Source organism: Callorhinus ursinus, unplaced genomic scaffold (assembly GCF_003265705.2).
Source record: "Callorhinus ursinus isolate GAN/ISIS: 27379988/994484 unplaced genomic scaffold, GSC_fseal_2.0 scaffold12, whole genome shotgun sequence".
NCBI classification, from domain to species: domain Eukaryota; kingdom Metazoa; phylum Chordata; class Mammalia; order Carnivora; family Otariidae; genus Callorhinus; species Callorhinus ursinus.
The window spans coordinates 46,776,267-46,801,959 of NW_027397074.1; the positions used below are offsets into that span (position 1 = coordinate 46,776,267).

Consider the following 25,693-nt stretch of genomic DNA (forward strand, 5'->3'; position numbering starts at 1 on the left):
CTCTTGAAAGACCTTTCTCCTTTTCTAGTCATTGCTTCTGAGTGAGATGAGAAGTGACCTGGCTGTGGATCTCCACCTTCCCCTCCACAGTCTTCTGGTCAAGGCATAGAGGGAAGAGGTGAATAAAGGAAACATGTGTCTAACGAACATGTGTTCCTTAAGTACAACCAACAGTAAAAGATACTTTGTAGCTGGGTCTGGGACCCGAATGACCGTCCTAGCCTTCCCAAACACATGCTCTGTCAAAAGTAGCTTCCCTTTATAAATCTCTTAGGGCACTTGCTGTAAGGTGCCTCATATCACAGCCACCTGCAAGATGTAGATTCCTTGAGGGCAGGGAAAACATCACTCATCTTCATAATTCTTTGCGTATATTACAGTGTCTGACGCATTGCACATGCTCAACAAATTATTTTTTAACTGAAAGGAAGTGAATGAAATAAGCATCAGGTAGATGGGACAGATACAGAAGCATAACAATGAGTAGGAAGTCCCTCGCCACCCTTTTTGAAAATCTTTTCATAGCAGGAAATAAAAATTAAAAAGAAAATCATAAATGTATTTATTTTATATTTTATTCAAGAGCAAGGTAGGATATGTCAAAAATGTGTATTTCCTTTGAAGAACTTGCCCCACTGCAGAGACTAATGTCCCGGAGAAGAGGCACATGTTGTGCAGGTGGCGTTGACATGCTCTGTAAGTCAGGCTTGCTCCTCACTCACTCCACACTTCCTCCCCTCACCACTGAGTGTCCTATATTTGCTTTGTTGTGGTGTGGCTTGGTGTCTTTGTTTTCAATTTAAACTAAAGTTGGATAAGCATTTTAAGCTAAAATTGGGTAAGACCACAAAGTATTATGAAAATAATTTCCTGAAGACAAGTAAATGGCCACTCGGTATTTAACTGAGATGAAGGATTATTTTTTGTTCTAGGGTCTTTGAATTCCATTGATTGTAAATCTATGTTGGCTTTTTGGAGGCCACAAAAAGCAGTGAAACTCATCCACCTTTTTATGGCTGATAAGCAGAAATGGAAAATATCTTCACCTAACTTGGGATAATTCGAGAAAATATCTAGGCGAGCGCCATCCACCCACCCACCCTTTGACCAAAGACTTCTTATGTCTCACAAAGGGGCAGCCACAGAGGCTCGGAATCCTGAGGCACATGCTGTATGAATTCACAGAAACGTATTTACTCTACGGAAATGAACAAAAAATGTTTCAGCAACTTCATTTGGAGAAAAAGGAGGTGGAAAATGACAACAGTGTGGCCTTGTTTATCTTACACTTCCCACGCTACTCCTCCTACAGGTAAGTGGAGATGCTGTATGAAACCATTTTGTTTAAAGATGATTGTTTTAAGAAGAGGCTTAAATTTCGATTTAACATGATTTGACTCTAAAAATGTGTTTATCTGTCATAATGTTTATTCCTAGATCATCTACGAGGCAGGCCTCATAGGAATCTGGCACCAGGCTTGAAAAACAACTGTAAACACTTTTCTTTTTCATTTTTCTTGGTTTTGATTTTTTACAGCCTGATTCAACTATCATCCAAGCTCAAAGAAATAAGCTGACTTGGCCGAGAACAGAGCTGGGACTCAAACCAGATTTTCAGGTTCCAGAAACTCTACCATAGCTGCCTCCGTATTGAGTCAACTTTCTGTGAAAACAACAAAATACAGTAAGCAGTGGAAAGGAAGAATAAATGTGGCAAAACCAAACCCAATTTTAGATGTATAGTAGAATTTCTGTGGGGCTTATAAGTGGGTTCTGGTTTGGTTTTGTTTTTTAATAATGAGGAAATGCTAGAAACAAACAAACATTATTTTAGATATAGCTGATAGAATTTATCCAGGCACAGATTTCACTGTTTTAGGTCGTAAGTACTATTTTAAATGGTTATCACTAAATATCCAAAAGCATATATTGCCTGCTTTCTCCTTGCCCCAAATGATAACGGATATGATTACAGTATGATTATTCTAAGTGAATTTCACCACATGGAATATTAATGCTACAGCCCTGCTAAGATAGATGGGTGGATGGATGGATGGATGAATGAACAGATGGACAAACAGAATAAGTGAGTAAGTAAATTTATGGGAATATAACTTCCTGAAACCTTGCCTATGCCAACATGCCAAGCTCTTAAAATGTACCCATTTGATCCAAATACACAGAATAAAAACAGAACAAAAGATGGCAGTTTTTAGCTCCAACCTTTGCCCAATATTTTCTTTTCTTTTGATCCATGACATCTGTGCTATTACTGAGAATAATGATGGTATTAAAGTTTTATTCTCTAACTTTTCTGCTTGCTCTTTCCCTTTACACAGCATGGTCTTTCCAAACTGAAAATCTGTGAATAACTCACTCTCTTCTGCCCCACACTGCCCACGGTGTTTTACTGTTGTTACTCTCTTATTAAGAAATTAGTACTGGGCGCCTGGGTGGCTCAGTCGTTAAGTGTCTTGCCTTCGGCTCAGGTCATGATCCCAAGGTCCCGGGTTCGAGCCCCTCATTGGGCTCTCTGCCCCGTGGGAAGCCTGCTTCTCCCTCTCCCACTCCCCCTGCTTGTGTTCCCTCTCTCGCTGTGTTTCTCTGTCTGTCAAATAAATAAATAAAATCTTAAAAAAAAAAAAAGAAATTAGTACTTTAACCCCTAAAGAAACAATGAAAACATTCAAGTCCGCAAGTGCTCCAGGGCCTGGCCCACTCTTCAGAGGTAAGTAAATATCAGGCATCAACAGCCCCTACCACTCTTTGGGGCAGGTGAAACGACCTAGGGTTGTCTGCATACTTAAGTTTTGTTTCTGATCAGTCTTTGAATCTGCTGTTTTTGAAGCCAACAGGAAGTCAGAGACCAAGAAAGTCCTCCATAGAGACCAAGAAAGTCCTTCAGAAAAGTTAAGTGAGGCTGGAATTTTAGACCTGAAACATTATGACTGTTCTTCATGCTTTTCTCAATTTTACTAGTTCAGGGAAAGCAATATAAGATTCAAAATAAGTGAAAGAAAAAACAAATATTTTTTTCTCAAGTTTTCACTGTGGCTCCAGAGTAGAAGATAAAAACAGCATGTATTGTAGAGGGCTAATACTTATGAAATACAGATGTCATCACTTGAAGTTCGTGGTGCCCTTCTGTGGAAAATGCTAAGAATAAACACAAAGAGGAAGCTTTGATACTTGCTTGATACTGCATTTTTAACAGTTCCCCTAGTGTGTGGGTGTCTAGAAAAGAAATGGCATTAACAATGTAGACAGGGCTAGCTCCTGGAATTGGCACATATTTATTGCAAAGGCAGCTGTTATTTTAAAGAATTTTTTATAATGTTAATAGAGTTTCTTTTGAGGAATGCATTGCTACTTGTGTTCCTCCCATCCCGTGTTGAATCTCACAAAATCTAACATTTTAGGCAGAAAACAGATAAATATTTATTTCATGAATTCTAAGAAGTTATTTTTAATCCTGAACATCAGTGTTGAGGGAAAAACAATGACATTTTCCACAGTTCCAAAATTATAATCCTTTCTGTAAGACTGGGTTCCTTTAAAAATGCAATGGTACATTGAGTGTAATGAAATGTCTAGAAGATAAAGTGAAACAATGAAAACTTATATACCAATAATTCCAGAGGAAAAGTTGTTTAAAAAGATTAATTTTATCATTACCAAAGTGTACCTAATATACTTTTATTTGACATTTCTACTATGTAGTTATTCGGTAAGAGACTGGCATCTAAATGGCTATGTAAAAAGCATGAATTGACTTTAGAAGTTTTCTTTGGTATAACACAATTTAATTATTTTAAACACACCAATCTTACATTGTATTATATAGATTATATCACCTACCTATGCAATATACATATGTATGTATATGCTATATATATATTTACACAATTATATATAATATATCCCATATCTGTTTATATATATGTTTCATATATATGTGTGTATATATGTATATATATGTATGTATATGTGTGTATGTGTATATACATATATATTTCAGTTGCTGTTTTGATACTACAAATGGGAATTTCAAAAGCACAAAAATATACAGGAGGATGATAGTAGTAGCATGTCACCTGTTCCTTTATAATCCATCCTGAGGATATCTATTATGCACCCTCCTTGAGAAGCACAAAGATATTCATTAAACCTAAAAGTATATAAAAATACATTGGTTTGAAATGGATGTTTGTAACCAAAAGAGCTAACTGTTCCGATTCACTGTGACTCATTGAAGCTAGAACCATGTGTAAGTAATAGGTTTTGTACTTCCATGCTCTCAAGAGTATAAGGCGGTAGTAAAAGGAGCAGGAACATTTTTAGTTCACCCCATTTGACCACTTCCTACCCACATATCATGTAATGGTTAATAGTTTTCCCCCAAATCCATCCAAAAAACAATTATGTTGGGTTTCAGCATTGCTGAACTCACAATAACTCTTGTTGGGTCAACCTACAGCACAGCTTCTGAAAATAACTAGAAAATAACACAAGTATTTCAATCAAAATGTTTTAGCAACAAAACCCTTTAAATCTAATTAGTGAGGTTTTATCCAGATACATGAGAATAACAGGCATCTAAAAAATAATTTTGCAATTCTCTCCTCCATTTATCAAACTTTTGTAGTTTTCCTTTGACAGGGACATTGGAGTGCAGGGTTTAGACCCTTGGGTTATCTCACTACTTGAGAAAATAAGGATATAAGATGTTTTGAAAAACAAATATTTCATGGCTTTTCTTGCTAAACTATACCATTTCCTTATTGTTGATGCTCCATATGTTAATACATACACATCAATTTGTTAAGCAAATGGGTCACAGGAGTTTTCATGGACAAATGGCTAAGGGAAATGGGATATTAATCAGAACATGTGTTGTTATGATGACTTAATCTTAACTGGAACTCAGGGGACTCCAGATGTTTGGTCCCTGTACAGTCATGGAAAATAACTCATAAGGATGCTGGATTCTCACGTTGAGGGAAAATTCTTCATTACAGAAATAGGCTTTCTTTTTGTCAATGCATAAAGGGCTACAGTGGAATATCTTCCCAGAACTAAGAAAAAAATATTCTCCTCTGGGAAGGAAACAAGTAAAAAACCCAAAAGGTGGGATTAACTATTTGTAGAAACTACCTTGAAACAGCAGAGGTTGACTTCAGTAGCTTGATCAATAGTGAGGTGTACTGCAAATCATTCATTGCTAAAAACAGTTAAATACTGAAGTTTTACAGGTTTTGTTCTTAAAGTAAATTAGGAAGGACTCAAGGCTATTGTTATAGTAGCACTGTTTGGATGTGAGAGGAAAGGACAGGGTAACAGCTAGTGTTATCAGAACTTTTTACTCATCACACTTCATGATCTGAGCGTACCTCTGGAGATGTATAAAGCTTATGAAAATCTGGTAGCCGATGGTGGGGAATCAAAAACAATGCCTTAAAAACAAAGAAGTTTCCTCAAGATTAAGGTCCAGAAATGTAATCAAGAACAACTAAAAGTGAACAAGAATGAACATCTACTCCAAGAAATGAACCTATCTGATGGCTGAATGTATGGTCGAAAAGGAAACTAGAAAGAGAGGTGCCAAGGAGGAATGCCTCTCGCACTGTCAGAATACAGGGCATGCAAGATGGCCCCCATCTGTTCTTCTTGGCAAGTCTATCCCAATGGTTGAGACAGATGTATCAAGATATTCTACCTTGAAGTCACACTTCATCCACAAACTCTCCTTATGTTCTCAGCTTGTCAAGCAACTTTCCGATATGATTTGAGTTCCCAGGTAGGTTTTCCTTCAGGAGAAAGAAACCACTGACTGGCCAGTTGACAGGAGTATTTCAGTGTACATATTGTACATCAGTAAATTAGCAGTCAAAACCATACATTGGTTATGAGTATTGGTGTTAGTGTCAACAAATCTTTTGCAGCATAACCAACTCTTCATTTACTGTCAATATGAAACTCCTCTGCCACTGTGTGGAGCCCTTCTTGCTAATTCTTGCTGATCAGCAGGTCTCCTTACATCATCACATATAGTGTAGGCTCCCAAATGAAGGGATTGCTTGTTTTTTTCCAGATAAGATAGTTCTTACATACAGAACAAAATGAATGAAAATCCACAAAATGGATTTCACTTCACAAATCCTATGTCAAGAATTTTCAAGATTCCATAACCTCTCCTACAACAAATTGTCTAATGTGTACCTTATGCAACATAAATTGGGATAGAAGTTATAGAAGTTTGAACTAAGATGGCCATTAAGACACTGCCCTCTAAGACTTGTCAACCCATTAGAATTCTGAGTAAAATCATATTGACAGCTGTTTAGAAACAAATCAATCTGTCAAAACTTGAAGAAAATGTTAAATGAATATAAATGCCTATAAAGTCCCCCATGGCTAGGTAGGATATATGGGATTGATTCAAATTTGAGTATACTGAAGATGGATCAAAGTGTTCAATTGTTTCTATAGCTCTGCATTAGCTCCAAGTGATATTAAGAAGCCCCGAGGGAAGAAACAGCATAGATTGGAACAATGAGGTAATAAAAGGAGGCATTGACTACAAGCTATGGTTTCGAGGGGTCTGAAATAGGGGAGTTCTTTATTCTGGTGTATAAAGACAGCCTAACAACCACTGTCCTGAGTAATGTGGGGGAAAAATATTTGGAAGAAAGAATGAAGTGAGCATGATTCCCTGAGAAGAGAATACTGGGGTACAGGTATTTATACAGACTTGAAAACTGATGATGGTCTCAGCAAATGCATGCCTCCTGAATAATGATCTATGTGCCAGGGTGTTTGTTGCTTCTCAAATCTCTGAACATGAACCTAAGTCAGAAACTATTTCTGCTGTGAAGATAGACATGTGTCTCAGTTCTCCAGGCACCCTGCTGTTGGACTGTTTCCTCACTGGATTTGCAGAGAAGGGCACACCTCCAGGCCTGTGCAGGCCCTATCTATCTCTCACTACCAACTCCACTGAAAAGCAAGTCATGACACCCCACCCTTTAGGCAACTAACAAAATATTTTCTTTTTAAAAAAAAATTTTTTAAAGATTTTATTTATTCATTTGACAGAGAGAGACACAGCAAGAGAAGGAACACAAACAGGGGGAGCAGGAGAGGGAGAAGCAGGCTTCCCACGGAGCAGGGAGCCCAACATGGGGCTCGATCCCAGGACCCTAGGATCACAACCTGAGCTGAAGACAGACGCTTAATGACTGAGCCACCCCGATGCCCCTAACAAAATATTTTCAATGTTAGCCCGAAAAATAAGAACATCAAGTACAACTCAAGTGTAAAGGTTCAGACTATATCCTTCCGCTGCTTTTATTAATAACTTGGTGCATCTATTATAATAGAACAAAGGCATCTAACAAAGTCAAAGTCTTCCATTCCATTTATTTACCCACTTTCAAACTATTTTGGTAGGATCAGCCAGCTAGAAAACAGGAAAAACACATTCATTTCTTCGGTTGACTCTTGTGAGCCCTGTAGCAAGTCAAGGTCATGAGATACCAGTCTTGTGAAGAATCACATCACAGGTAAACTGCATGAATGTACACAAGAAACCTTTAATCTCAAGTAGTCGTTCTACGTGAACTAACAAGAATATTGGCTCTATTACCTTTTGTGTTTCCTGTATTGGGTGAGAGCCTAAAGACAAGACCATGAGCAACTTAAGAAATATGCAGAAAGAGTGTCTATAAGGAAATGAGCTGACGAAGTTGTGTCCTGACAGGCAAAGGTTAGTAGAGAGCTAAGAAATTATTAGGTGAATATAATATACAAGTGTAAAATCATCTCCCCATATATAAGTTTTGTTTTGTTTTCTCTCAATATGGTTTTTAATTTGGCTTTTAATTTGTATTCCCTACTGATGCCTATGATCTCCCTAATGTACTTATTTGCTAGCTATACATCTCTTCCTTGTGAAATGTTTAAATCTTTTGCATGTCTTTAATTAAGTTGTTTATTTTCTTATTATTGAACATTGAAGTTTCTGTATATATTCTGGATACAACTCCCTTAACACATATAGGCTTTGCAAATATTCTCTCCCCAGGTCTGTGGGTTGTCTTTTCATTCTCCCAATAGAAGCTTCTGAAGAGCAGGTGTTTTTAATTTTGATAAAGTATAATTTATCAACGTGTTCTTTTATGGTTTGTACTTTTGGTGTCATACCTAGAAAACCTTTGCCTAATGTGAGATTTCTAAGAGTTCCTCCTGTTCTCTTAACCATGAATTTTATAGTTTTACACTTTCAATTTAGGTTTATGATCTATTTTAATGTTTGCATATGATGTAAAATATAGGAGGTAATTATTTTGCATATCAATAGCAAATTGTTCCATCACCATTTGTTAATGACTTACCTTTCTCCATGGAATGCCCTTTGTCAATAATAAGTTGTCTGTGTACATATGGATCTATTTCTGGACTCTCTATTCTATTCTATTGACCCATTTGTCTATCTTGATGCTAATACCATGCTGCCTTGATTACTACAGCTTTATAGTAAGTCTCAAATAAGGTCTACTTTTTAGTCTTCCAACTTTTCCTTTCTTTTTCCAAGTTGCTTTGTCTATTTTGGGTGCTTTGCATTTCCATATAAATTTTAGAATTGGTTTATCAAGTTCTACCAAAAAAAAAAAAAACCTGCTAGGATTTTAATTGCCATTGCATGGATCCGTAGATCAGTTTGGAGAGGACTTACATTTCCACTATCTCTGGAAAATCCCCCGATATTTGGCAACTAAACACTACACTTCTAAATAATTCTTAGATCAATATAAAAATCAAAATGGAAATTAGAAAGTATTTTGAACTAAATGTGAATATAAATGCAACATGTTAAAATTTATGGCATACTACTAAAGTGGTACTTAGAGAGAAATTTATAGAACTTAATGCCTACATTAGAAAAAAATCTCAAATTAATCACATTAGCTTCCACCTTAAAAAAAAAAAGCTAGAAAATAAGGCAAACTCAATCCAAAGCAAGGAGAAGAAAAAAAAAATAAAAAGATAAGAAATAAATGATATAAAAACAGAAAAACAATGGGGAATATTAACAACAATAATTAATAACACTTATTATCCTCTAGCCAGACTAGTCTGGGAAAAAAAAAGAAAAAGGACAAATTACCAATATAAAAAAATAACAGATTAGGTCATTATATATTCTACAAAAATTAAAAGGATAATAAAATAATATGAATATCCTTATGCCAATTTAACTCCACTATGACCTGTAAATATACTTTGTATGACTTGGATCCTTTTCAATTTATTGGGACTTGTTTTATATCTCACAATCTGGTCTATATTGATAAATGTTCTGTGTGCACTTGAAAAGAATGTGTATTCTCTATTGTTGGGTATTCTAGGAATGCCATTTAGGTAAAGTTGGTTGGTAGTGTTGTTCAAATCTTCCTCTCCTTGCTGATTTTACATCTCTTTATTCTATCAACAATTGAGAGAGGAATGATAATGTCTCTGATTAAAATTTTTTTTTTGCAGGGGGCACCTGGATGACTCAGTTGGTTAAGCATCTACTTTCAGCTCAGGTCATGATCCCAGGGTTCTGGGATCAAGCCCTCAGCTCCCTGCTCAGCGGGGAGTCTGCTTCTCCCTCTGCCCTTCCCCCCACTCATGCTTTATGTACTTCAGTGCATAAATAAAAAGGATTAGTATATCATCTTGATAAACGGACAACTTTATCATGAAATGAACTTCTTTAACTCTGGTGACAGTGTTTGCAATGAAATCTACTTTGTCAGATATTAATGCAGCCGTTCAAGCTTTCTTTTTATTAGTGTTAGCTTGGTATACCAATTTCCATCCTTTTACTTTTGGGCTATTTGTGTCTTTTTTTATAAAGGCAGACTATAATTGTGTTTTACAATTTGAAAATCTCTGCCTTTTTATTGAAGTCTTTAGGACATTTAACGTCATAACTGATATGCTTAGTTTTAAGTCTATGATCTTCCTATTTGTTTTCTAGTTGTCTCATATGTTCTTTGTTCCCTTATCTTTTTTTTACCTTCTTGTGGATTAAGTATTTTTACAATTCCATTTTATCTCTTTTGTTGGCTTATTAGCTACATGTCTTTGCTTTGGTATTTTAATTTAATTGCTTTAGAGTTTAAAGTATATGCTCTTAATTTATCACAATCTATCTTCAAATGATATTATATCACTTCATGTATAATAGAACTTTATAATAGTATACTTCCATTTCTCCCTTCCCAGCTTTTTATGCTATTGTTGTCTGTTTATGCTATTGTTTTATGCTATTTCAGTCATATATGTTATTTTTTAAGATTTATTATTTATGTATTTGAGAGAGAGGGAATACACAGTAGGGGCAGAGGGAGAGGGAGAAAGAATCTCAAGCAGACTCCACGCTGAGCATGGAGCCCGACATGGGACTTGATCTCATGACCCTGAGATTACCACCTGAGCTGAAACCAAGAGTCAGCCACCTAACCGAATGCACCACACAGTGCTCCTCAGTTGTATATCTTATAAATCAGATGATGTATTATTATTATTTTGTTCAAATAGTCAATGGTCTTTAAGAGATTTAAATGATAAGAAAAAATCTTGTATATTTATCCATCTAGTTACCATTTTTCATGTGCCTCACTCTTCTGTGCAGGTCCATATTTCCAACTGGCATAGTTATCCTACTGTCTTTCATTAACATTTCTTGTAGTGTGGGGTCTACCAGTGATGAATTCTTTCAGATTTTATATCTGAAGATATTTTTGCTGGGTATGGAATTCTTAATCAAATTCTTTTTTCATTCAGCATGTTAAAGATGTTGTTCCACTGTCTTCTTACTTGCATTGTTTCTGATAAGAAATCTACAATTATCCTTAGCTTTGTTCAGTTGCACATGAGTTTTTTATTCCTCTCTATATTTTTAAATTTTCTCATTACTGGTTTGAATAGTGTGATTATGACATGTTTTGATGTAATTTTCTTCAAATTTCTTGTGCTTGGGCTTTACTAAGCTTCTTGAGTCTGTGCACTTATACTTTTCATCATTGGGCAAAATTTACTTTGCCCAAGTAAATTACTTCATCAAATATTTTTCTTTCCTCCTCTCTCTCTTATGTTAGGGACTCCAGTTACACATACATTAGGCTGTTGAACATGTCCTACAATTCACTGATGCTCTTTATAATTTTTTTTTCTGTTTCATTGTGGAGAGTTTTTCACTACTCTTTTCTTCTACAATGTCTAATCTCATCCACTGTACTTATTATTAATCTCATCCAATGTTATTTAGCTAATACCAGTGTGTTTTTCACATCAGAGTAGTGTTCATCTGTAGAAGTTTGATTTTCCCTTCTTTATATCTCCCACGTCTTTAATCAACTTCCAAACATATAGGCTACACTTTAATGTTCTTGTCTGCCATTCTAACTTCTGTTTCTGTTCTCTCTCTCTCTCTCTCTCTCTCTATGTGTAGTATTTTCTTGCTTCTTTGCACATCCAGTAATTTTTGATTGGATATTGGACACTGTGAATTTTACCTTGCTGGGTACTGGATACTTTTGTATTTCTATATATACCTAGGAACTTTACTCTGGGGTGCAGTTATTTGGAAACACTTGGGGATCCTTTTATGTCTTGTTTTCAAGGGTTATTAGGTAAGACCAAAGCAGCATTTAGCCTACACCTATTTACTCCCCCACTAATAAAATAAGACAATTAGGTGAATTCTACCCAATTCCCTTTAAATTATGAGGTATTCAAGTCTGGTTAGTGGGAATAGGCACTTTTCTTGCCTTATATGAAGTGTGAACATTAGGACCATTCCCCCTAATCCTCTTGATGGTTCTTTCCTAATCTCAGGTAGTTTCCTATCTGTATGGGTCACTCAGTACTCTGATGAATGGCTACTTTTTAGATCTCTGGAGTTCTATATCTCTACAGCTCTCTCCTCTCTGGTACTTTATCTTGTTAACTTTAGCCACCATGGCTCTCCCTGGATCCTTATCCAACTCTTCAACTCAAGGGGTCCATCAGGTCTGCCTGGGTTCCCCTTCATTATGCTGCCTGGAAGCCCTCTCAAGGGAGTAAACTGGAGCAATCAAAGGATTTATTTCATTTGTTTCCTGTTTCTTGGAGATCACTGTCCTTCATATCTTGATGTCCAGTATCTTGGAAACTGTTCTTCCACATAAGTTGTCTTTTATTATGATTATTATGGTTTCAGGTGAAAGGGTGAATCTAATTCTTATTAGTCCTCTTTGGCAGAAGCAGAGGTCCATAAATAGTCTTTTGTCTACTCTTTTCAGTCTACATAGTTGACTTTTCAATTTCATGAACACCTTTAAACATTCCAATTCCCAGAACATTCAGTGAAGGAGAAATGCCTGCTGAACTCCCTCTCTGAAACTTGGCAAATAACCCTGTAGGGCCTAATTATAATCAATCTTTTGAGAGACACAAATGGTTGCTATCTCTTATATCTCTGTAGTCAAATAAAATTAAAGGCAAATTCATATTTCTGGGCAACTATAAAAAATTATGACAGGTCCAAGAGCTATGCTGTTTCAAACATGACTAAAAACACACAGAAAATAATTCATTCACTGGCACCCCACAAGTCTCCCAGTGACATTGTAAAAGTTTAGGCACTGAGAGAATCTTGGCTCAGAGGCCTCAATCTTTTTTTATTAGTACATTTCTCCCTAAGAGTAAACAAGGTAGTTTCAAAGGATATTCATTCTTTGAAGTCAGTTCAAAAAATCAGTGCTGCAGGATACTAAGTAGTACCTCAGTAGCCTGACAGAGATAATGTACAACTGCAATGTGTTCACTATGCCAGGATACAATTTATGCTTTTGGCACATACCCCTTCCTTCTGTGTGTGCCTCAGCTCAATGGAGTTTGGGAATAACCAACTGTGGTCCTGTTTCCATCAGGTTTCTTTCTGAATGCGTACAATGTTGCAACTTCAAACCATAGTGGGTCTGGTCAACTGGGCACTGAATTGTGCTTGGATACTCCTTCTCAAAAATTAGAACTGGTCACTACTGGTTCCCAGGGGCTGTATTAGGGGTAGAGGCATTAAAAATAGTTTGACTCCCTCTGGTCATCAAATGTAATAGGATCTATTAAAAAGAAATGTTCAAAATGTATGTGGTTGTTACTAGATAGCTTTTAAAAATCAATGTACCCACTGATCCATGTATTATTTAAAATTTTTCCTAAAGTAGAGAGTCTTGATGACCAAAGGTGAAGAGATAAATGAGACTGATCGAAATCTTTTCCACTTCATGACACCAAGAATAGCTTTAGTCCTGGAAAAGATTTTTGGCTAAGATAGCATAAGTAACTAAAGCCCAGTGATCTATGTCGTTATGATATCAAAGCAGTGAGAACGACTGATGTCATGTTACCCCATCAATGAAATTAAAATACAAAGTTGTTCATGTGCGAGTTTGTGTGTAAACTTGCTAGTATAAACATACCAGACCCATTTGAATCAGTGGAAAGTTAGAGTTTTGGAGGAGAAAAGGAACAGACATCAGAAAATGTCTCTTCCTTATTTACTGCACCCTGTTCACTGTCTGATGGGATCAAGAATCTTGTTCACCAAATAATGAAGCTTTACATTTATTTGTTCAATAGAACATAGTATCTCTTCACCCCTTCCCACACCCTGCTTTTAAAAAAGCTGTTAATTATTTTAAATACTTGGGGACAATTCAATTATAAAGGGCACAGGTAAAATAAAAGGGCTTAATGAAGGTAATAAAATGTAATGCACAATTCCCACATGACAACAACATAACAGATATTTGCAGCACAATATAAAAATGCAACAAGAGCCAATGTTAAAGATTTGGGACTTAGTTTATTCTGCACTTTTATGCTGTAGGAATTCAGATGGGCTAGTCACTGAATGCAGGATGGGCCAGGTGTCCAGGTGCTGGGTTTATATCTAACACTATTTTCCTCTACTGTACATTTTCTGGCTTGTGTTAACTTGACTTGGGTTTAATGATATCTGGCAACAATTACCCATAACAGGGTCTGGCTAGGATGACTGTCATTTTGAATTCTGTTTTGTCTCTGTGTAACTCATGTCTTAGTCACAATCATTCAAGGAGGGTATTTTTAGTAGGTATGTGGTTTCCATTTGCGTAAACAATTTGGCGAAAAACTGCACATGGGTGTTCCCTAGGTATTATGTGATAAGACACCTGGAGTGAATTATTGAATGAGCTTAGAGGAAAAGGCTTGAGAACTGATTTCACACATATGAATAAAGAAAGCCTGTCACAGTGGCTTAGAGATGAAAGCTAGAGGCACTGCTTCCTTTTTAATAGGAGGAGTTGTGTTCGAATTTCTTCTTACTCCTCAATCTGGATATTCAGTATTTGCTCTTCAGTGACATTAAAACCAAACTATCAAAGAACAGCTGAGCATCCAATACAAAGTCTCCAGGGAGGTATGATTCAAAGAGTGTCTGGGACTCTTAGCACAAACCACTACCTAGAAACGTGAATTTTCAGTTTAATATCACGTACATGTATGAAGGAGTCGCTAAGAATAAGCCCAGGTTACAACTGAAACAGGAGATTTATGTAAAAGGGGAGAACAGTTTTCTCAGTAGGATAGTACAAAGTCTAAAGGATAATATAATCTGAACTTTCAGGTTTTAGAGAGAGTAGAATGCTCTTTGTGAAAAGTAAAAGCAGTGTTCATGGAGCACATCACAAGGTAGGTTCGGTCTAACTGGTCTGGTGGGGATTGCCTTTCAAAACTTGCCTTTGAGACTTATTCTTGCTGACCAAACTGCATTCTTATAACTATGGATGTTCTCCAATATGTGGGTCTCCCAACATAGTGATAACACTGAGCAGAGTTCTGTTCTTATTGAAAGCAATAATTCCTCATTAAAAGAGAAAATGTGAAAACTGAAAACATGGAGCATTTCCCATTTATGCTGCACAATTCACAACCAAAGACTCATATTCCATCCCATTCCAATCAGCAAGTCCAGAGGCAACTTTAAAGTGAAAATGAAAAAATGGCAAGTGGTAAAGAGAGAGTGTATAGAATGCGTTTGTGATGGAGCAAAGGGTGGTGGAGGGGAAGAGATACAATGATAATCTGTAAATTATTGAAATAGGGATCGAGTACTCCTTAAATGCAGTGAAGGGTTTTTTTAGGGTTTAAGAATATATTAACAACCACAATTTCAATTTGAGGCGTAATTCTAACAAACCTGCATTAGATCGCACATTTTATGGAAAAATATAATGGGAATTATGCTCTTACCATCTGTTTTCTTTGAATCACTTCCGACATTAGATTGATCCTTCCTGTCTGTCTTATTTTTACCATCTTTCAAGTCACCTGAAAGTAATAAACATGACAAACAGCATATGTATACAGCTAAAAGGGAAGTTATAAATAGTCTTAAACTTGTCAAGGTAAAAAGATGGAAAAAAAGTGCATAATTTTAGTCATGAGGGGGTACATATCTGAATGTATCTTTTTAAGCCATATATTAGGTCTTAAAAGCTAGATTACAATCCAGAAATTAAGACAAAGTTCCTGTTAAACAAAGTTGCACTTAAGCCAATAATGTTTATTTTCCAAGAAAGGCAGTTCAGCTTTATTATTGGGCTGTAGAGAGCAGAAAAACTTAGGTCAAATGTAAATTATGCCAGCTCATAGCTACTTAACTTCTATATGCTTCAGTTTCCTCATCTGCAAAATGGTGATAATAATAGCTACTTTACAGACATAATATAAGGACAAATGTATTTAAGGGAGTGAATCTGATATCTGGCACATCACGCAATGACAACTGAACTCTAAAACAGAGTTATAAATGTATTCTAAGTAACAAGCTTATCAAAATATGATTTGTAAATGTTAAAAAACACTATGCAAACAGATGTAGAATAAACACGTGTCAAAAACTTACTTAATTCATTCACAAAGGAACCAGAGAGATCGTAAGGAGGGTGCCAAGGACATTTAAGGAAATGGGCATTTATAGGCATTTTAGAAAACTGTTAAAATAAGATTGCTGTGTTAGAAACAAAATTGGTTATGTCCTACAGGGCAATAAAATCATAACCTGTGGGTAGGGGGGTAATCTCTTCTAACAGTCAAAAATCTGTAAGTTAGCATACAACTTCACGGGGCCTAGGCTTGAGTCAATAGTAAAAGACAAAGTTAAACACAGTCATGTTCTCCTAAAGCAGGAGTTATCCACCTGTAGCTCAGGGGCCAATGTGGAAACAGCGATCTTTGGAAATAGTCATATGCATTTCGTTTGCATGCTGTCTGCGGCCGCTTTCATGCTGCGGTGGTAGGCGCTTCATGGTTGCAACAGAGACCCGCAAAACCAGGAATAGTTACTGGCTGGGCTGGCACAGAAAAAGCTTGCTGACCCCTGTCTAAGATAATCAAATAATCCCTGGCCAGGTCTTTTTAAGAGTATGCCACTGTGACATTGAAAGGACATGGCATCCACTCCCCCAGCCTTATTCTCAAGTTTTGGAAATTTTTCTTACAGTCTTACTAATGGCATCTTTTTTTTTTTTAGCCTGCATAAAACCCAGAATATATTACAACTAAAATACTGGTACTTCTTGAAGCAAGAAGACCCTAAGAATAATTGCAACCAGGAAGGAGGAAGCAGGGTCCTATCTTTTTTGCTTTCTTTGTGCCAGGCATAGCGTAGGCATCATTCATTAAATTCTTCTAACAATGCCATTATGAAGGTACTACGATTGAAAGTAGATGAATTCATCACAGTTTAATTCACTGAGTGATCAATTTGCAGAATAACAAACTCATCAAATGACTGAGGATGTTTTCCAAGCGTGAGTTTTCCTTTGGCTTCACTGCAGCACTGTGTCACACACTGGTCTGTCCAGCTGTGTTGAATGTAGCACACCAGCCACCTGCCAGTGGTTCACATACCACCCCAGCCCTGCCTCTGCCCACAACCTTGCATGTGTGCTTCCAGCAGCAAAACTGCTCCTGTTGGCAGCTGTTGATCTGGTTTAAGCCATTCGTCTGACAATTTTTTTGCCTAGATGGCCAACTGATCTTTCCACAAAGTGATTTTGTTTCAAATGACTTGTGAAGAACAGACATGAAATTCATACTACCATCTCCATTTTATGGCTATGGAACCTAAGGCATAAATAAAGCAGTCTACCACAATATGCACAGATGGGTCTGATTCTAGAAGCTAAGCTCTCGACCACTGTACATTGCCAACTTCCCTATGAAGCTTAAGTTTTCAATTTCAGGCTTCTGTTTACTTCTGCCATTTCTAAATGCCTTTGGCCTACAGATTTATAAAGAAATGGTTACCTAAGGACAATTCAAGACCATTTGGGGTTGTGATGTATTCGACAAAGTAAGTATTTTCAATGGAATTTGACAAATCCCAAGCTAAGTTTGGAGTCAATAAATTCTCCAAGTTTCCTCTTACTCTTAATTCTGAAATGGGATGAACTGGTTGAAGGAATTGAGGGGGAAAAGGGGGAAAAGGGGTCAACTCTAGCCAGGGTGTAAGCAGGAGGAATTCAAGTGAAGGACATGATCATCACCCTTTACCACCACCAATGGCCAAAGAGAAGATTCCTTTGGAGGTCCCATGAGACAGTCCAAATACTGGCTCCTTCTTGTTTTAAGGATGCCAGAGATGGACTCAAAGATCTTGAGCCCTGTAGTCAAACTCATTCCCTGCAGAAAAAATGTCTTTATTTCCTAAATGAGCCTTCACACCTTAATGCACAATACTTTATGCCTTCCAGATTTCCCTGGACTAGAGCTTCATGCACAGCTGCAGCAAGACCAGGATGTCTTCCAGAAGTCGCAGGAGAGGTTCAATTTGCTGGATGCTAGACAGCAGTCTACGGGCAGCCTGCCTTTTCTTCAGTCAGGGTTGGGGAGGCTGAGAGAGGAAGTACCTTGAGGGAGACCAAAGCCTGGGGATCTCATAGTTGCTGATGAGAACACCTCTAGAACCCCATTAACCACTGTCCTCTGGTTCCATCCTGGAAGTACCTTGGGCAACCACAAAAAGGATGATGGGAAAGTGACACATGTTTGTTTGATGATGTTCCTTGAACAGAATCCATTAGGTAATTTCCCATGGGTTGTATATGGAGTAATGGCTGATGTGAGCTGTTATTCAATAAACAGGGGAAACAAAAGAGCCTTTCTGCACAGTTATAAATCATTTTAATTAGGCTGCTGTAACACAGTCCCGAACCACCATTAGCCTTTCTTATTATTGCTTAAAACTGACTTCTTTTCCCATTGCTCATTTAATACTTAGTTTTTAAGGGAAATGGTAGACTGTTGATTACTTTGGGAAATAAACACAGCCTAGTTGAAAACTTGGGCTCCTATTTGTTTCTTTCAGGCTCTCCCTCTAATGGTCTTCAAAATTGATTCCTGCCACCTCTGCCCTCTCTGGGTATTTATTTATACCCATCTCATAGAATTTATAACCTTCTCTATGACCAGCATGTTTATGTTCATTGGTTTTTCTCCCTGACCAGACCAGGGGTTGGCAAACTATGGCCCATGGGCCAAACTTGGTCCCAGTGCCTGGTCTTATATGGCCCACAAACTAAGAATAGTTTTTATATTATTAAATGGTTGAAAAAAGAAAAGTATATTTAATGACATTTGAAAATTATACAGAATTTAAACTTGAATTTTTATAAATAAAGTTTTATTGGAATTCAGCCATGCCCATTTGTTTATATGTTATCTGTGGCTGCTTTTGCACTAAAACAGGAGTGTTAAAAGCAGTTGCAATAAACACTGCATGGCTCCCAAAGTCTACAATATTTACCATCTGGCCCTTTACAGAAAAAGTGCACTAACCCCTGGAATAGATCATAAGGTTCTTGAGGACCTTGGCTGAGCCTCAATATTCCTCTGATTTCCTACTCTCCCCAATAGTGCCAAAACTTGTAAACAGTAGGGATGTGCTGATTATGAAACATAGAATTTGGACTCAGACCTGAATTTGACTTGAAATCTCTACTTCGTGGTTGCTTGACCTTAAGCAAGTGATGTAACCTTTCTGAGTCTCCGTTTCCTCATCTGCAAAATGGGAATGAGTATATCTACCTCACAGAGTTGTTAGCATTTTTAAAAATGATTTAATGTAGGTAAAATCTCATGTACAATGTCTGGCATATTAAGCATTCAATATATATTATTGATGTTACTTTTATTAAGGGAAAGCCATTTTTAACCCAATTTCCTAAAAGAAAAAAGCAGGAAGAAACACATCTTGCCTCTCTCAGGAGCCCTTCCATACTCCTCCTTTGAGAAGAAGAGACTCATCTAGGAGGAGTTTGAGAATGCAAAGCTCAGTTGAGCCACCCATTTCTCTAGTTCCCAACCCCCTCTGAAATGTGTTTTCCACAAAACACACACCTTTTGCATCACTCCAGAAGCAGTCTACTGGGGTGTTGGGGTGCTGGGGTGGGAATGAGGTGACAGGTCCGAGGCCTGCCTGCTCGGCCAGTATCTGGTTGGCTAAGCTCACTTCAAGGCAGATGTGTGAGGAAGCCCACGTGCTCAGCAGACCAAGTCACATTTTCCAATTCAACTCCAGTTGTAGTACAGCTCATATTTTGACCATTGACTTTCTGATTCTGGTATCTCTCTCTTAGTTGGTGCTGACCTTGGGAGGGGATGAGAGGAGGTCTTTTGCACTGCCCTCTAAAAACTCCAACAGGTAGATCATAAATTCTTATACAATTGAACATATTTTCTGGACAATGATGCACTTGAATACAAAGCTAACTAGTTAGGAGCAGTCTCCAGAACCAGGCTGCTGAGGGGCTGGACAAGGTGGACAAAGGCCTTCTCTACCTCCTAGGATGCTCATGGGGTTACCTGAGGGAATTCATGCAAAACTCTTGGAACATGATATGAGTTATTAACATTATCATATGTATTAAAATATTGTTTTCTGATTCTACATGTTGTATATGTTCACTGTAAAAATAACTGGAGAGTGTTGTGCTAAGCACCTTTTATATATTCCTCATTTACTCAGGCTATGTAGCATACATAATAGCTACAGCATGGCCTACCAGGTGGATAAGAGAATAAACACATAAAGAGAGGACTTAAAAGAGCATCTGGTGGATAGTCAATAAATGCTAGTTATTCTATTGTCATCATTGTTTTGCTATCATTCTCATTATTGAGGCTCACAAGTGGCCCTGCTGTGAGCAGGTATTATTATTATGCACACTTTACAGAGCCAGCAGAAGATTAAGTAACCTGGCCAAGGCCACCAAGAAGTGAGAGGCACAGCTGTGACTTGAATCCAGGTCTGTCAGACTGCAAAACTACCTTGCCACAACTTGAAAGTTCTAGAGACTCTGAACTTACTGCTCTTCCCTAAACAAGGTAACAAATTCCATGCCCTTGTGCCTCAGCTCGTCTTGTTCCTCTGGTGAAGAAGTCCCTATTCCCCATCTAACCAGCGAAGTTCAGCATTGAAAACAGAGCTCAGGCGCCACCACCTGCTGACGCTTTCTTGACATTTCTCCATTCCACGAGCCCCAGATGCAACAAAGCTAATGTCTCTTTTTTGACATGATCCTTGAGCTAAATTTAGCTGCCTTGCCATGACTGTTACTTGCTCAGAATTATTTCTAAGGATGCCCATGTCTCTATGAGATTGTGGACTTCCTGTGGCCTTTCTAAATTCTCAGTGCCAAGCACAGTGCATTTAAGGTGGTGACCAGATCATCTGGGTTTGCCTGGTACTCTTCTGGTTTTAAAAATCTAAAGCTCTAGGGGCGCCTGGGTGGCTTAGTCATCAAGCGTCTGCCTTCGGCTCAGATCATGATCCCGGGGTCCTGGGATCGAGCCCCGCATCGGGCTCCCTGCTCGGCGGGAAGCCTGCTTCTCCCTCTCCCACTCCCCTGCTTGTGTTCCCTCTCTTGCTATCTCTCTCTGTCAACTAAGTAAATAAATAATTAAAAAAAAATCTAAAGCTCTAGATGCCAGGAAACCCCTCAGTCCCAGGCAAATGGGATAGGTGGTTACCCTAACGTATATACTTTTCACTTACAGACATACAGACCTGAGCCCCAGCCCTGCCTGCTAGAGGGACAGTGCATATGGAAGACGCTTTCCATCCACCCATCTGGGCAATGAACACTCAGGAATGTGCTGAGATTGGTCATAGTTATTTCCCCAGTGGATAGGCAGGCACTGGCCAGAGTCTCCAGAACAGCTGGGAAAGGCCTGAAAAGTATAAATCTCCCCAGAGAGAACGGCCTAAGCCAGACTCTGGCTTCTTTTGATGGGATCCTAATGGAACCCATGGCCCAGTGAGGTGTGATGAGCAGCAGCTGGGGAGACCAGAAACACCGGCTCTGAGAGCCATCCTCACAGGTGTGGTTGTTTGCCAGTTTCCATTCATCGCATCATTAACACCCCGAAAAGAGCCTTTCACCAGTGAAACTGTACTCACCATTCTGTTGTTTTTCTTCTGAGGACTTCTCAGCTTTGGAATTTTTCCCACAAGGGTTGTCGCTTTTGTTTGTGCGCGTTCCATTGGCTTGATTCTTAGCTTCCCCAGATGACTTTTTCTCGGCTTTGCCAGCCGCGGCTTCTTCAGTCTGGCTTTTGGCTTCCATTTCCTTTTGCTTCTCCTCTGCAGCCAGGCGAGCTTTTTCCTCTGCTTCCTTCTTGGCCTTCTCCTCTGGGCCCATGGCAAGTCAGGAAAGGCACAGAAAAGATGAAAAGAGGTCACACTATTAGGAGAACTGCCTCATTAAACAAAAACAAATATTTGCACTGAGTGCTTGGGGTCTCTTTTTGGTTAATTCAAGTCAGATTAGTGTGTATATTCAGGAAACCAATAAAACTGGTTCCTGGTGATGTCATTTCTGAAAATAGTGGGTGAGAAGAAGGGGCAGGGAGAAAGTAATAATAATAATAATGATAATAATAACTAATAAACCAATATAACAATTGGCATTTTCAATATCTATTATCAATAGCTTGTCTTGAGTGTATCCTCTATGCCAGGTATTATGCTAAGTGCTTTTCAAGGATTACTTCCTTTCGTTCTCAAAACAGCCTTAGGCGTAGCTACTATTATTATAACCCTATCTTATGAGTGTGAAGTCAAGGCTCAGGGACATTACAAAACCCTCCCACAGCCACAGTTAAAATTGGAGTTTCATGGAGATTTGCTTAGGCTCTGGAGTTTAAACATAAACAATTGATTACAAAACAGAAAGGAAAAAATAATCGCCACAGTTTCAGGGCCACTGTTTGTGAATTTAAAAGTAGGAGGAGGGTAATTAGGCCTTACAAAAAGCACGGTCTTCAAACTGTCCACAAGATTAGAGGTAGCCTTTAGTTTGGGCAGGTACCCTGGTCTGCATCATCCCCTTTAATGAGAGGATGTCAGCCTTATTTCCAATTCTGTTTACTGTGAAAGGGTCTCGCTCTGTGTTTCATCAAAAACATAGCATAATTGCATAGCATAGCATAATTGCATTCGTGAAAAGATTGGTTCATTCATTCAACTAATATTTATTGAGCAGCAACAGTATCAAGTACCATTTTAGGCGCTGGGAATGTAGCAGCAAGCAAGACTTAATGGAACAGAAAAGACCATTATTAAGTAAACAAGTCACAAAGTTAATTTCAGGTGGTGAAAAAGGTAAAGCAAAAGTAAAGCAAAGTAATATGATGGAACAGGATCAGCATAACGGAGGGAGGTGGCATTAGATCAGGAGGTAAAGAAAGTGCTATCTGACAAATTCTTAATGATGAATTGCTGGCCATAAAATAATCAGGGAAAATCGCATTCCAGGCAGAGTAATAAAAAATGTCAAGGCCACGAGGTAGGAATGAGCTTGGGATACTGAGTTAGTCGATATGGCTCACGCAGATTTAGAAGAGGTTAATGACAGATGATGTGGTCAAACGACCAAGGACATGCAGAGTTGAGATCTTGCAGGGCCTTGGAGGCAATGAAGTGGCACTGGGTTGTAGGAATAACACACACCTAACAGAAACCCATCCTCCCTCATGGGAGAGACTCCCCCCATTTAACATCCAACTGATTCAAAAGACCTTCCAGGTTGTGCCATCCATTATAAAAAAAATTACTGAATTTTTTTTCTCTAGATGTGTTAAAAGTATCCCACACTTAACTATCAAGGGTCCTCTTTATTTTCCTTGGTTAGTCTTGCTCCTAAAAAAGCTAGTCTTCATAGACAACAAGTTTGTAATCTAATGGGCACCCGGGTGGTTATGCTTCTCTTTGTTTTAGCTGCGTAAGAGCACAAAGCCCAAATCTGATCCAGTTCACATGTTCGTGGGGGCTTTCCAGCATTGTATTTTGTGGATGTCTTTGATCTCTGGCTTCATTTTGTTTTTCCTGCCCCTACATTTGCCTGGCTCAAATGTCCTCCTTAATATATTATGAAGTTTTCATTAATCTTTTCATTGATTCATCCATCCAACCCATCCAATTCAATGCCCTAGCCTCACCCATGACACATTAAATCATATTCTGGAGGGAGAGGGGTGAGGATAGGATTAAATGCCCTCCGGATGATTCTAACATGCAATCAGGATGGACGAGGACTGGTTTAAATTTTAAATGTTTGCCATTCTATATTTCTGGACATTCTGCTTCCCAGTAGGATACATTTATACTTTACAATGAAAAGTAAGGAAAGATTTCTTTGCAAAATAACTTAATTATACACATATAGAGTATAATCTGTCTTCTGACTTCTACAGAAAGGTACAACTAAAGAGTAAAAGAATGCCCTTGCAGATGTTGACATGGCATTCTCAGTAGACTACAGGGTCACAGAAGGCCCCCTGGAATGTTCACCCAGACTTCCTCTCATCCTCCCATAGTGCCCTGAGGACAGAGGTCAAATGTCATCTCCATCAGTGAATTCCAGGGCTTGGTACAGCACCTGGCGCATAGCAGATATGAATGGAGTATCTGTTAACTAAATGAAACTATGCACAATGGGTATGATTCCCCGTATCTGCCAATGAACCTGACTTGTACATATTCCATCATCTGTAATCCAGGCCTGTGTAAAATACAGAAAGTGTATAAAGTCTAAAGTCCTATCGTGGAAGAGTTAGCCATTTGACAAATGGTGGTTTCCTTAACCACTAATACAGGAGAGTAAAAAGATGACTGTACTCACTACACAGAGAGAAAAGAGGGGGAAGAGAATTTTCATTCGTACTCAGGTACCAGGTTAAATAATTCATGGTCCCCTGACAGAATCCCTACTGTACCTGTGGCAAACTTTCAACATTCAAAATATCCACAAGTTAAAAGTAACTGATAAAAACTGAAGGTGTTAAATTCTGGTTTGCTACAGAAGGGCATAAAATATTATCTGAGCAAGAAAAATTCATTTGACAACTGAGTCAGAACAATTTTCTATGGAAAATCTAGCAAAAAAAAAAAACTGGGAGAAGGTACATTTTAGAAACAAATCTGTTTTTGCTCAACTACTGCTGACAGCAGGCAATTAATGTTTGAATTAATGAATGGTAGCTCTTATGACATCATAATCAAATCCTAGGTGAGCCTGCCCCACTATATGACTCCTTTCCCTTTGGCAATTGTGTTCCAGCAGGTGGCTCTGCAATGTTCAACTTCTCTACTTGCTCTCTCCTTGATTCTTTGAAATATCTGATATTAGGGTGACCAGCCACCAGCACCCAATGATACTACTCAAAATAAATAGACAAAAACAAGCAGACATGTAAATAAGAAAAAAAATTGACAGGAGGTATGTTTGTGCCACATATTTTCAGGGTGAAATTATTAATATACATAAACCTTTCTTACAAAGAGAAAAAGTGGGCAAGTGCACAATTAATTTGTATGTGCTACAAGGTTCCGAGGATAATATATATAGAATTAACTTTGCAGCTCTTAGTTTTAGCATCCCTGGTACTCGTAGGCTTCTAGACTAGTAGAAAGGAAATGTCATAGTTCAATTCCATTTCCTTTTACTTCCCGTTTCAGACTATCTGTAGTGATTTGACTTACAATGAACATGGCCCAAACAAGCAACTAATGAGTTAAGAGAGAGCAAGGCAGAACAGAGCCTTCATGATCCATAATTTTCATTGCTCTTGAGAGCTGGTTCTATCCCACACTGAATGCCTATGCATTCTGGGAGAAATACATTGATTTCTTCATTCAATTTCCCTTTCTGAATAATGGTTTATAGTCTCTTGGTTAAAAATGTCATAGAACCAGTTATCCCTTGATATCATTTTCTGAATTGCCTACTTAAACTACCTACAGAGAGAGAGAAAGAAAAGGAGAGAAACTGACTAAAATACTATATGAATTTTGAATAGTTAACTCTTATATACAAAAGCAACAAAAAAATACTTCTATATATCTAAGGATCCAGAAGGTGTTCACACAGGATCTTTCTAAAATGGAAGCCAAGAAGTGCTCCAGCTGGGAGAAAAACTCAACCAGTATTAGAACCACAAGATTGAGGAAAATATATAAATGATGTTCAATAAAACTAGTAAATCTTAGTGTTAAATAAAAATAATTGTTGTTAAGCAAGATATAAAACTTGAAGGAAATATTAAAAGTAAT

General features: G+C 38.0%; 1 protein-coding gene across 9 annotated transcripts in view; it reads right to left on the reverse strand.

Moving 5' to 3' along the window:
* The window catches only part of PDE1C (phosphodiesterase 1C), a 648,442-nt gene that overhangs the window by 35,793 nt on the left and 586,956 nt on the right, over positions 1-25,693 (reverse strand). For all 9 annotated transcript variants that reach the window (XM_073899034.1, XM_025873104.2, XM_073899041.1 and 6 more), the window contains 2 exons: positions 21,542-21,772; positions 15,328-15,405 (listed from right to left, as the gene is read on the reverse strand). In XM_073899034.1, coding sequence (XP_073755135.1) covers positions 15,328-15,405; positions 21,542-21,772 — 309 coding nt within the window. The remainder of the gene's footprint in view (positions 1-15,327; positions 15,406-21,541; positions 21,773-25,693) is intronic.